The following is a 13273-nucleotide window of genomic DNA, read 5'->3' on the forward strand; positions in this document are numbered from 1 at the left end:
CACAGACACATGACCAGCATTCTTGCTTTCTGTCAGATTTTGCCATTAACATGCTTCAAAATCACCTGCCCCGTAAACATGATCAGTCCCTATGTAGTCATAAAGGGAGGAGTTAGACAGAGTAAACCTAGACTAAACCTAACAAAAACTCGGCATTTCCAATTCCGTGTAAATGCTGCTAATTTTGCCCACACCGATCGCAATACAGTTGTAGTTTGGACTGTTGCTTTTTCCTAGCTTGGATTAATTTGCAAAAGTGTCTGAACTGATGAAAGAACCTACACTGCTCCGCACTTTGATGAATATTTATACCTGTCACATGAGGTGAGACATCGCAGGTGATGACGGGACCAAACCCGACTAGGAGGCTGCCTTTTACAGACACTCCTTGGTTCATAGCCTTTCTGTAAAGGCCCCGCTTCCTTCTGGTAAAGCCATCAGGATATACTGACCAGGGAGTGAGGGAGTTGAGGTGCAGCAGAGAAAAAAAGAAACAGAAGAGAGCAAGGAATATGAGAGGAGAAAAGAAAACTGGGATTTATGGACATCCTAGACATCTTAGCGGTTCAGTTAGTCGATCAGTGTGACCAACGATGCTTCTGGAAACCCGCTTTTGCATGTTTTATGTCCAGTTAATCAATAATTCTCATTATCAAAATAATATTTTAGCATAAACAAAAACAGTCTTTTGTGAAGCATACACATGCATCCAAAGTGTCCTTGAGCAAGATATTGAATTACTACCTGCTCCATATGTGCTTTGTGGCTGGACCAAGCGTTTGAAGCAGAAAATGGGGCTTCCTTTGAAGGATCAGAAGAAAGCGACATATGATTTGATTCCAAGAGAAGAAAAGTGGCTGTTGTTACATGTGTGGTGTGCGCAGGTATCATTGACAACTTACAAACCAAGAAGCTGCCAGGAAGGCTTAAAGTTACAGGGAAAGTAGACTGATACTTCAGCAGACAGTATTTCATATGAGGCGAGCCATAAATGTCATCAATAACCAGAGAGGCTACAGTTTGCCTCAGCAAAAGCCATATATAAAGACTGTCTGTGGTTTTATTCTCTTTGGACATGCTGCAAGACACTTTAAGAGCTCCCGCGTCCCCTCCTTCATTGCATCAAGGTTTGTTTTTATTTTTCCCCACTTTAAAAAAAAATTACAGATGCTGTCACCCACTTACTTGTACTACTGCTTGCTCTCATGGAAAATGTAAAAGGGGCCCAGCCTTTGAGGTCAGGCTGTCATTGCCAGTGAGAGGTGGCCAAGTCACAAAACAGATGTTTACTGTTTTTCTAGAGATGATTTGTTCTCTGCTCAGTGTTGACTCAGGTCCAGCTATAACCTCGGTCACCTTAATAGAGTGCTGAGTTAGAGTGGGAAGACGGGGTCACAATGGCTGAACCAGGTGATGATGTTACACTGTAAATGTGGGGCTGTATGCACATAAATTCCATGGGAAGTTCATGAAAGTTATGATTCTGACAGGTGAGCGGATTTGTCCATAACTCAAGCAAATGTGCAATAAAAATGATTGGATGAAACGCACGTAGGAAAGTTGTGTCTGCGCGCTCCTGGATGTGTCACCCTGCATAAGCAGCGAGTATGAATGACTTTTAGGAAGCCTTGGTGTATTTCTGCGTGTGTGTCAGCGCAGCATGTGCTTTGATGCGTCTGCAGAGGTAGTCATGGACCGGGTAAAGTTCCCTCCACAGAAGCCATTAAGCAGTGCCTCTGCTGGAATAATGTGTTTGACTTGGCTGTAGCAAAGCAGCAGGTGCTGGGACGACCGGCTTGGAGCTCCTGCTCCCCTTCCTGCTTTGATCTTCAGGCCAGGGACCAGTCTTCCCTTCTTGGTGACTTTCCCTTCCATCTTTTGTCTGTCTTCCTGTTGCTTCCCCTTTGTTCCTCCCTCTTCTGTGTCATTCTCATTATCTCTGCCCTTGTTTGCTTTGTCTCTGCTGTAGGGTTTAAATGTTGCTCTTTAACCTTTATGTTTTCTTTCTTTAAGCCAGGTTTCTAGTTGCTAACAATTTACATTTTTCAGATTTAGTAGGCAGGGCTCTCAAAAGATGGTTGGTGTAACTGTTGTCTCACGTTAAAAAGAAGTCGAGTTACATTAAAAAAAAGGGCTTCTTTTTTGTTCTTGATCGGAGTGACATGAGAAGTGTGATCTTGTGTCTCTTGTGTTATCTCTACATTATAACATTAAGCTATGGCCAGCAGGCAGTAGCCCATGTTTAGTTTAATGTTATCAGCAACTCTAAACAACCACATATATGCAAGTGACTTCTTGGCGACTTTTACAAGTGACAGGAAACTTTGCATTGTAAATTTATGGTTGCTAAGGAAACCTAGAGGTGCTACTTTTAGATTGTAAAAGATGGATGTAGCTATTATGTTGCTACACATTTGTTTTGGAACCTTGAGTTTGTTATTCTGGTAAACATTTGTGGAGTGTCAATTGCTATTAGCAGAATTATTATTGACAATTATTAATTAGCTTTGTTAGCAAATAGTTAATGAATGGATCCTGTCATATCCTTAATTTATGTCCACATATAATGTGATTTGCTCCTTTCACATCTCTTTTTACCTGACAACTGGTCACTAGTGGACATTCCACGCCCCAGTGTAGGTAAACCGGTAAAGTATTTACTACTCTATTATATATCAGCCAGAAGCAGTGGTGTCCCATCAAAAGGACAAGCAAGGCAAGCAGTGCTTCCCCAGCTACATCTAAACATAGCCATCAACTAAGTGAAAGTGGTCTCTGTTCTTTCACCTCAAACAGTGTTTTGTTGTAAAGTTTCTTGCTTGTTTCACATCTAGCCTTTACTTTATTGCTTTCAGAAGATGTTTTGTGTGTCTGTGCCCTATTAGACTATATGGGTGCATCACAGCTACCTGCTAATTAAGGCTAAGTGACATACAAATAAAAGCTGTGGCCTACCAGGCTGTTATAGGTGAAATGTGGAAAATAAACTACAGACAGAAAAAACAGTTTTGGGTTTGTTTGTTTCTTCGGTTTTTGTAATCTGGTTCCTTTTTCAGCCATAAATACGAAGCTAACAACTTGCTAATTTTAGCTTTAAATTTAATGTGAAGACGAAAAATAACTATTTGCAAGGAAGCATTTTTTTTTTAATCACACTTAATGTCCAACTACCCCTTTAAGGTAATGCCTACACTTCACCAAGAATGCTTGTGTTGTAAAGCCAAACTTTCTTCCACTTGTGTATTTTCTCCTGGTTACTCTCTTACTGCGAGTCAAATAGTGCTAAATCCAGACTTTTTCTTATAATATATGACTAAACGTGTGTATTTGAATAAACGACAGCACCACACTGAGAAATAACAAGATGTCATGACACTTAAAGTTTAACACAGGCATGCAGGAGATGAGTCATAATTTCAGCTCTAGAGCTTCCTCTCCATTTCTCTGTCTTTCTGTCCCAGCCTCAAGGTAAAGCCATTATGCTTGAAAAGAAGAAGCACCAAAAGGTAGCCCACTTTGGAGGAACAGAGGAGGGAAACCATGAAAAGCAAAGCCCAGGGCTTTCTGGGGGCCTCGAGAAAGAGAGAGTTGCCTTTATTGAAGAAGCCCACTCCCATGCATTCCTCTGCCAAGAGCCCTGGCCTCCCTGGAGAAAGCCAGGATGAGAGGCTGAACTCATATACAGATGGGGGTTTGTGGGCTGGAGCTGCTCCAAACACACACTGACGCACAAAAAATAATGCACCTTGTTCCTCTGTCTCCTGCCTCACTCATTGTTCTGTCAGTCAGGATGGTTTTAATACTGTGATCCACAGCAGGGAATCTCTATTTCGTGAATGGGCAACACACATGCAGGGTTTGTAAAGCAAAGCTGATTGATTTATTGGTTTCGGAGGGCTGAAGTAGGTGGAATATTAGATCCTCCTTGGGGATCTCATTGTGGGTTAGTGAAAGCAAAAGCCCTGGTTTAAAAAAACAACAACACAGGAGAGAATTTCCACTTTCTTGAGTCCAGTTTCACCAAACTCACAATGGGAGAAACGTTGCTGTTGTGAAATGTTTTCAGCTCGGGGAGCTTTGAAGGGGTTGAGAGCCTTGTGTATATTGGAAGAAAGGAGTAGTCCTCTGACATTCACAGATAATTTCAGTTTTCAAGTTGGGGTGTCTGTCATAACACTTTAAGGACATACTGGCAGTGGAAAAAGCATCTAACAGCTTTAGTTCGTCCATTTCTCTCAGCGGTTTGACGCTATGCTGGCAATCCAGTTTGGCTGATCCGTAAAACTTGTGGTTGCAATCTGGAGACCACATGTTGTGTCTTTTCACTGAGAAAGTTTTCTGATTTCATGTACTATTTAAACTTTTACAGCTATATCATTTTTTTTTACTGTACGTCTATTATTGATGAAAATGAAAACTCAGGCAAGCCTGGGGATATGGCTTAAGTTCACACAAAGGCAGGAATGCAGTACACTGAGCACCGATACAGACTAACAACACATTATTTTCATTGTTTGTGTTTTACTGGTGTATTTTTAGTGTTTCTGTTAGGCCAATCACTGCAGAGAACTCCACCCACTGCACCGGGGCCTTGAATCTTCTTTTATATTTCCCTTTCTGTTCCATAACTTATTTCCTTAAATCAATACCCAGACAATGAGTTATAAATTACCAATCAAGGACTGGGAGAAAAGGAGAAAATGTGTTCTCATGACCAGTGGGTTCGATTTAAATCATAACCTTTATTTCACAACGTCAAAACAGGAACATTTACGGGAGGAAAGATGTAAGTCTAGACTTGAATGAGCTGGCAATAGGTCAGCAATGGAGACAGGTGAACAGACGGAAACAGGATTACTTCAGATAGGGCCCGCTAAATCTTCATTGTATTTTTAAAAGTGGGTATAGAAAGTGTTTTGATATTAATATTAAAGTATCTGACCACATATGTGAAAGCGGTGAACCAGAAATGAATGCTGAACTACAACACTTTGCATTATTATTTCTATAGTATTTCTTTGGAATCATAGACTGTATATAAAAGATGGAAATGTTTGAAAAGCAAAGCCAGTGTGGAACTATGGGAAAACAGCTTTCTGACTACCTCTCTAAATGCTTTCATGTTAAATTTATGGGTTCAGTCATGGTTTGTGTCACGCTGGATAAAATATTAGGTTAACCCTTAACCCAAATTTAACATACACCATGCAAGTCCAGGTCTAGAAAGCTCAAGAGTGCGTCTGTTTGTGTAGTCCAAGAGAGATAAGATCAGGAAAATACCTGCTTGGTACAGAAAACAGGGAAAAGTCAAAGCCACTCAGGAGGTATGTTGTTGGCATTGAAGCCAGACATTCCTCAAAGGTTCAAGAATCCAGACGACAACAACCTTTCTTGCTGCTGGTAGCCGCTGGTCGATGACAGCCCTCTCCCCGTCATCCCTGCCTATTGTTTGGCCAGTGATTGACTGAGGAAGGTGTTTGTTGTTGCTGGAGCCTTATCTGTGTTTCTTGGAGTTGGCAGGAACGCGAGGCTGCTGCGTTAGCACGGCTGTCTGATGAAACTGAACAGATGCAAAACATCATGTACAGTTCAGCTAATTAGACTCTCAAAAAATGGCCACGGTGAAAGTTTCTTTCAAAAAGAGAGAAAGCAGGCACGACTGTAAGAATGTGCAAAGAAAACTGATTTTGCTCACTTTACAGAATGAAAGCCAGCATATTGCAGTCTCTGCCTTCTCTGGAGAGCATGTCAGTGCTCGCTAATAAGGAGCACTGGCATTTTTATTGAAAGGTGAGGCATTTAATTTTCAAACCCTTTCTTTCCATTATTGCTTTTTTTTATGTCACCCAGTGCTCATTTTCTAGAGCTGCCAGGGAGTGAGACTATCCAGCATGCTTTGCAAAGTCCCCTCAGAGAAATATCAATTTCATAGAGCAGCTTCGAGAGCTCTCTCGCTCTTATTTAGCGATCCGCTGGGTGAACGTCTGCTACTGCCAAAGAATTCATATTATCACCTAAATTACCATTCACCCAAGACCCATCACCGACTCCCTGGAGTGTTGTTATGTTAGGATATTAACTTGGAAGCGCAGCGCTTTTGTTCATTGGCATTTTCATTTCGCACCTCTTAGTGACTGAATAACGGGGGCCCGTCATGTTGCACAAAAGAAAGAAAGTGAGCCCGCAGAGTCTGAAAATTCTCATAAGCTGTCATGAAAGCGAGGGCAACTTCCCTCGTCACTTTCTATTGTCCCAGCACAAAATATTGAAATTGTGCTCATGTCAGACTTGTTTTTCCCTCATCGCTCAAATAAAATGAAAACTGAAAGAAAGAAATTGCTTATTTGTACCAAGCGCTAAGATTCGCTGAAGTTTACATTACATTCATTTTGTTCCAGAAAGAGCAGTACATGAGAAAATGTGCAAATAAGCTTCTAATCTGATTCTCACTCATTAAAAGTCTATATGTGTTACAAATCAATTTGCAGAGCTTTAGTGAAAATCCACATATGCATTGTTAGCAGAAGCTCAAACACCTCTTGCATATCTATCTAATCATGCTGTTTTTAAAAATATATCTGCACCTTTAGAGGTGAGTGTTCTTTTTTCTCTTTAGTGTTATTTAAAAGAAAAGAATATTGTACTCTACACTGATTAGTGCGTAATTACATCTTCCAACTAACCGATTCGTTCTCATCTTAATCCCCTAATAAAAGGAGCAGGCATCGGTTTGTGGAAGCCACCATGTTGCCCGCCATCTTGAATAGAGATGGTACGTTCCACCTAATTGTGTTTTATGTATGTGGCTAGAGCAGGGGTGGGCAACTCCAGACCTCGAGGGCCGGTGTCCTGCAGGTTTTAGATGTGTCCTTGATTAAACACAACTGATTTAAATGGCTAAATGACCTCCTCAACATGTCTTGAAGTTCTCCAAAGGCATGGTAATGAACTAATCATTTGATTCAGGTGTATTGACCCAGGGTGAGATCTAAAACTTGCAGGACACCGGCCCTCGAGGCCTGGAGTTCGACACCCCTGGACTAGAGGAGGCAAGTTTTAATTGTGCCTGCACCTTCAGACTCAAGATATGAAGGAAGAATTTCCTTTCAACTTAAAGTTTTGTTGTGTAGACTGATGGTGAGTTTGCAAAACAACTAAAGATTTGCTCCCTACATGCAATATCACCACATCAGATTAGTCTAGACTCCTTGGATATGACAGAGTTTGCCTTTCCCTGACATGGTGAGCTTTCTGTAGTGGCTGATTTACAAACACAGCAAGATCCTGAAAACTGATTCTTGGAGACGTTTGCTTTTATTTGAGCCCATTTCTTAGTGAATCTCACTCTGTGTTATCTGAGCACGTCATCCCTGTGAAATATTCCATTCTGTTCCAGCGGATGTTGGAAAGCTCGTTTTCAGACGCTGTATCAGATTGCATTCACCAGCACACTCTCTTCTCCGTCCCATGCTCAAAGGAGCTCCATCTGGGTGCTGCTGTTTCCTTTACCATTTATGTTGGCACGGACAGGAGCACCACCATGTCCAGAGAGCACTTCTCTGCCTGCAAAACAGGAAGAACGCACTGCTTTCAGATAGACACTGGAGACAGAAAACAAGCCAGCAACGATCCAGAGGCAGACAGAGGAGGATGGTAACGGGAGATTTTGAGCTGGTGCACAGCCAGTTTCTGCACTTGGCATCGTCTTACTGGAACACATGCCCTCGTCTGTGGACAATCTCTCCGTCCCAGCAACCTATGAGGTTGGAATACTTAATAGGCCAATGTTGTTTGTCGCATATCTTCTCCGTGTAAAAAAAGATCGAAGAATTCTGTTTGCCTTAGCCCTGAGCGTGAAATATAAGCTACTCATTGACACTGATCGATGGCAGTGACAAAGCAGTTACTTGGACAGGTGCTGAGGTTTCTGGCTGTACTTTGACTTAAAATCAAAAATTCCCATGAATGTCAAAGCCCGGTGTTATTGCAATTCTTTATTCGCAAACATCTGCTGATCTAATTCCCAGACTGCTTCAAGTCCATTTCTTTTGGCAATGAGCATGTTTTTATTGACAGCAACAGCCTTTTAGCACAATCAGGAAGGGACAGCAGAAAGTTACTGTAAATTCAGCTTTCCCACACTGTCTCAGCCTTGTTAGCGGGCCGATATGTTCTGGGTGTGTGGGTTTGAACGAGCAAAGAGCAAATCTTGCAATGGACAATTGAATGGTCAAACGTCTGACCTTAAATCTACACGAGCATCTTTGCAATCTGGGTTTAAATCCAGGCAGAACTGCTCTTTTTATCCAGGGGTATGATTATTAGCTGGAGTATGAAGTTCAAATCCCACATCGCATATATGGTATGACCAGACTCATGCGGTGCAGGGCTTCAATTTTCACCATTGCATTTATCCTGAGTGAAAGCATGATGAGCTCCACCAGCATAAAGTGGTAACTGTCTGGTGTTACCACAGGCCTGGGTTCAAAGACTGTCACTGCAAGGCCAACGGGACTTTTATGGGGCTGCAACCCCTTTTTACATTCAAGTCAGTTTAAGAGACGATGCAGTTTTGTTGAATTAACTTTATTTTTTAACCTGACATTATACAACAATGATTAAAACTCATTACAGCAGGTGTAAATACCGAGCCTGTAAGCTCATGATCATAAACACCTCAGTGAAAAGGTAGCTCGCTGGCAGAGGTCGGCCACGTTCCCGTACTGTCACTCCTTGTCAGCTGATGATGGGTTGTCTCCGCGTTGGACATCTGCAGTACTGGGGCAGAGGGAAAGCATACGTCGGCATGCAGACATGCACTGAACAGAGCAGTGCCGGCCTTTTGCTCAAACATCGGCTTAGTGCCCTGCTCTGACTTGCACAGACTCGGGCAGAAAGCACAGAGAGGGTCCTTGCACAAGAGCAGTGGGGACGGCTCTCTGCCAGCCGAATGCCAGAATGTCACAAGTCTGCGGAAGGTCTCGGTTCTTAAAAGTTCCAACAAAAACGCTGCGTTGCTGCAGTCGATGAGTGAACTGTTGTCCAAGCGCGCTTCCTCGTGGAATCATTAGACGTGGCTATTCAGACGTCCGGTGTGTGTGCAGTTTGAAGGGAGTGCAGGCGTTTGAGGGGAGGTTCTGTTAAATATTTCTCCGTCTACGTTCTTTGAGATGAACTCTGTTCTCAGCCAAGCCAAGAATGTGTCAAGTGCACCCACCCATCCATTAACCTTTCCCGAAGTGTGCCACCGTGCGAGAAAACAAAACACTTCATTAAAAGCAGAGCATGTTGGTCACGGTCAAGTATTTTAGTTCTTTTCCAGTTAATATCACTACAGTTATATGCTATTGTGCTCATAGGCTCAAACTTACACTTGTTAGGAACACTACACACAAGGCATGACGACCATACAGGGCTACAGGGAGATTAAAGCCAGAGAAACAATTTCTTTGTTTTCATATAAGAATATTCGATTTGAGGTGGCAGGAGAAAGAAAAAAACAACATAAGCTGCTGCTGCATATCGGTTTCAGCAAAAAACTTTTATCGTGACAGTTTGTTGACCTGTAGCTAAATTGAGAGGTCACATGTTCCAAACACAGCAGAGGTGGTGAGAGACGGTTTCTTCTTCATGCACACCTGCCCACAAGGGCTTCTCGAGCGTTTAACGACCTCGCTTTAAGTGCTCGGAACATCTCCCCGCGGTGCCAAACTCAAGGCTGCTTTTGACACGATGTTAATTTACCATCAGGACTCTTCAGGCAGGCATCCACTAAAAACCCTAAAATGTTGAAAATCTCACAGCCAACGAACAATCAAATGACTGCTTGTTTAAAAATGACATATTCCAGGCTTTTTCTTTTCTTTTTTTAAATGCTGTACATATTCCATGTGCTTGAGTTTGAGGGCCTGTGAAAACAACAAGTTGTTAATCACGCTTTCATATTTCATCAAGCACACAGAGCAAAGTCAGTAGTTTTGTTTAGCATGTGTAACACAGGTGTGCAGGACCGACTGTATTCACTGAATAAGAGAGGGCACATTGTGCACTCGCATCCTCACGTGAACATCAGCAGATCAGAGGGTAAACTTGGCCAGCTCCTTCTTCTTTTCATTGTATTTAGCGCTGAGTTGTCCTACAGCCCGTGCGTGCTCTTCATCCACCTCCTCCTTTAATCTCTGCTGCTCCTTCAGGAACTCGGCCCAGTCTTCTTTCAGCTGCTCCATGTTCGCCTTTAGACGGGTGCCCTGGCATGACACGAGGAAATCAAAATAACACAACAAAATTATTTATTTAAATGTTAAAGTGAATCATGCACTGTGCTGTATAAGGAGGGGAAATTCAAACTATCCTAAATGCCTTTAAAGCAACTTTTTTAGAAGTTGCCTTGGTGTGTGTCTTTACCTGTTGGGCCTCTAGCTCCCTCTGCTGGACTCTCTCTACCATGTGATTAGCAGCCTCCACTGTTGGACATAACAAAACAAAGGTGCGAAAATATTATTTCCACACATGAGTCAGACTGAATTCTCAAGGATGCCTAGAGACTCAAGATCTTAGCAACAGTAAGTTCACAGTAAACTACAGCATAGATGGAATAAACTCAGATACAGCAACTGTCTGTACAACGGTGATAACAACTGAATACTGGTTATGATGTTTGTTACAATGTTACTTCCTCCTCTGAGTGGTCATGGCAACAGCCAGAGGAGACATCATACAAACAAGCTTCTGCTGCTACACCTCGACTAGATTTTCTTATTTGGATTTCCAAACATTCATTCACACATGTTGAAGCTGTAGAGCTTGTCTCCATGGATACAAATGAAGAGGTAACACAGAAACAAATTTGCTGCAGAAAAGTAAAGAAAAAATGAAAATACTTAACACATTAAGGCAAACGACTAAATTATGTGAATGATTCATGAACTATGAAATAAGATTTCAGCAAAAAACAAACAAAAAAGGTTTCACGTGTGGCTGCGGGTGGAGTAACTTACACCGTTTATTGATGTCAGACAGCTGATGTTTCATGTCCTCGAAATTTGCTGGTGGCATTTGCTCGTTCGTTTCCAGCACACTTTTATTGATGTTCTCCAGCAGACGGCTCTCCCTGTGCCCCCGCTTTTCCTGAACGACAGCACAACAAGTCAGCCCACGCTCTACACAGCAGCTGGGTTTTTTGCCACTAAAACAAATAAATAAATAATTAAATAAGGTCGCTGAGTGCAGATGTGACAGTTAAATTTGAATTCCTGTCTGCATAGACAGCGACAGATATGTGACTTTTGACCATTTATGACAATTATTTGCTGTAATATTGGACGCAGACTGCAAGTAATTGCCAACTTGATCCCATTCAGTCTCAGGCTGATAGCAGATTGACTGTCTTATGGCAACATTTACAGCAGGTGCTAGTAACAGAGTCTGTATCCTTAACAATCTCAGCTAAGCTAATCAATAAGAGTATGTGTTAATGCAATACTCAGCATATTACAAAATGTTTCAAAACTGAATAATATCGTATCATAGGCTGTCTGGTGATTCCCACCTCTGCTTCAAACAGTAGAAACTAATTGGCTCTGTATGTGAAAACAGTCTCTGTATTTCTTTTGATTGTTTTTGGTTACTTGCAACTTCGTGTTGGTTCTCTGTCACAATGGTGTGAAAGTTTATCGCTGATATCAGGTATAATTGGGACTGGAACAAGCCAGGCTACATTTTTAGGTTTTCAAGGGGTTGGCACAGAGGAGTGTGTGGCTGAGTGACTCTATGCAGAGCAGTCATCAAACTCTGTCATGCTTTCACAGTGTACCTCAAACTCTCTCATAAAGTAGCGGATCTCTGCATTGATGACCGGTCTGTGGTCCAGCAGTCGTGACTGGATATCACCCACATCTGCAGGATGAGCACAGATTGGAATAAACACACTTGACACAAAACAGACACATTTAACAACTGTCTGTGCTTTATTAGCTCAGCGGTGGTTTTAAATAAGTGCTTTAAAAAGCAAGGAGAGAGGCTGATAAGAGTTTAACTCACCTTTAGCGATCTTGTCCATTATTTTGAGCTCTCCTGTCAGAGTCCCTTTACCTTTTATCCCTCCCCTTTGGGGCAGCTAGTTAGCTTAACCAACTGCTAGCTTTCCTCCAAATGCTAAGCTAATTCACAGCAGAAGACGTAGTTAATATAGCAAAACTACTAGCTATTAAACCTTAAACCAACAACGATGCAAAATCCTAACACATATCACATGACTCAAAATACAAACGCTACTTCCGGGAATGCTCTGGACTGAACCAAAGTAGCGGAGAGGGGTGTTCATGATCTTTAAAGGTGTATTTTATTTACATTCCTTGAGGGTTTGTTATAGTTGGGTTACTGTGACTTCCTACTACATTTTTTTTTTTTAAATTTTGTAGGTGGATGCACGAACCTAAGTTGGAGGACAATGACGTGTTTTCTCCGCAGGCTCGCAATGAGTGGCTCTGGCTTGTGTATGAGGCTGTGTGGTGTGTGGTGCCTGGTTGTGGACAGCAGATGTCAGTGTTACTCTGCGGTGGAGCAAAGCGGCTGTAAGTATCGCTGTTTGACTCTCAGTTCCTTATCAGTAGAAAAGCCAGGCTGTTACAAAGGCTATATATATAAATTTATTCATTATGTCAAAATCTATGCAGCAACTACAAAATAAAATAAAAATTCAGTCAGTCAAAATATTGATTTTAAGTAGGACTGTACTTGTATACTTTTACTCGGTGATAAAATAATAATAAATAAAATACAGTTGCCAGGTTGTGGAAAAATCTATTTAGCTCGTTTGTACATTTGGATTTAATATTCTTAAACTGTATTCCGTTTTTTGGGTAGACACTGCCCAAATTTACCTTCTGTGATCTGCCTCCTGGAAAGCCTGCAGGCTATCTAAACCCAGTTAAATTTATTAACAGCATATTCATATTTATAGAAATATACCTTAGAGAGTGGAAAACACTGAGTAACATTTCTTTGTAACTGTGTTCTAACTAAGAGAAAGAATACCCAGCAGCTAGAGGAATTGTTCAAGACCAACCCAAAAGTTTCTCCTATTAATGCTTGTAATAAAAAAAAATAAAAAAAAAATCAACTTATCTTCATTGAATTTGTTTGTGCTAAGTTTGTCTAGTAATTGGAGAGCCATAGTTCTTTTTGATAAAATATTATTTAGATTATCCGGATATATATTCTTTATATATTCTTTGGAGAATGCTCACAACTCCTGTAATAAAAGATATGCACA

At 41.5% G+C, this 13273-nt stretch overlaps 1 protein-coding gene across 3 annotated transcripts; it reads right to left on the reverse strand.

Moving 5' to 3' along the window:
• Positions 1 to 7032: 7032 nt before the first annotated feature.
• On the reverse strand, positions 7033 to 12284 carry bloc1s5 (biogenesis of lysosomal organelles complex-1, subunit 5, muted). 3 transcript variants are annotated; one of them, XM_005942399.2, is made up of 6 exons: positions 12040 to 12284; positions 11813 to 11895; positions 10998 to 11127; positions 10405 to 10463; positions 10062 to 10247; positions 7033 to 7563 (listed from the first exon to the last, which is right to left on the reverse strand). In XM_005942399.2, the coding sequence occupies exons 1-5, from the start codon at positions 12056 to 12058 to the stop codon at positions 10077 to 10079; spliced, it is 462 nt and encodes a 153-aa protein (XP_005942461.1). In that variant the 5' UTR covers positions 12059 to 12284; the 3' UTR covers positions 7033 to 7563; positions 10062 to 10076. The 3 variants fall into 3 exon arrangements, with proteins under 3 accessions (XP_005942461.1, XP_005942460.1, XP_014195604.1); XM_005942398.2 differs by lacking the exon at positions 7033 to 7563 and adding an exon at positions 8571 to 9908; XM_014340118.2 differs by lacking the exon at positions 7033 to 7563 and having other exon boundaries at positions 8571 to 10247; positions 12040 to 12283.
• Between the last annotated feature and the right edge of the window lie 989 nt (positions 12285 to 13273).

Source organism: Haplochromis burtoni, unplaced genomic scaffold (assembly GCF_018398535.1).
Source record: "Haplochromis burtoni strain Fernald_Lab_line unplaced genomic scaffold, NCSU_Asbu1 Contig_331, whole genome shotgun sequence".
In the NCBI taxonomy this organism is placed as follows: domain Eukaryota; kingdom Metazoa; phylum Chordata; class Actinopteri; order Cichliformes; family Cichlidae; genus Haplochromis; species Haplochromis burtoni.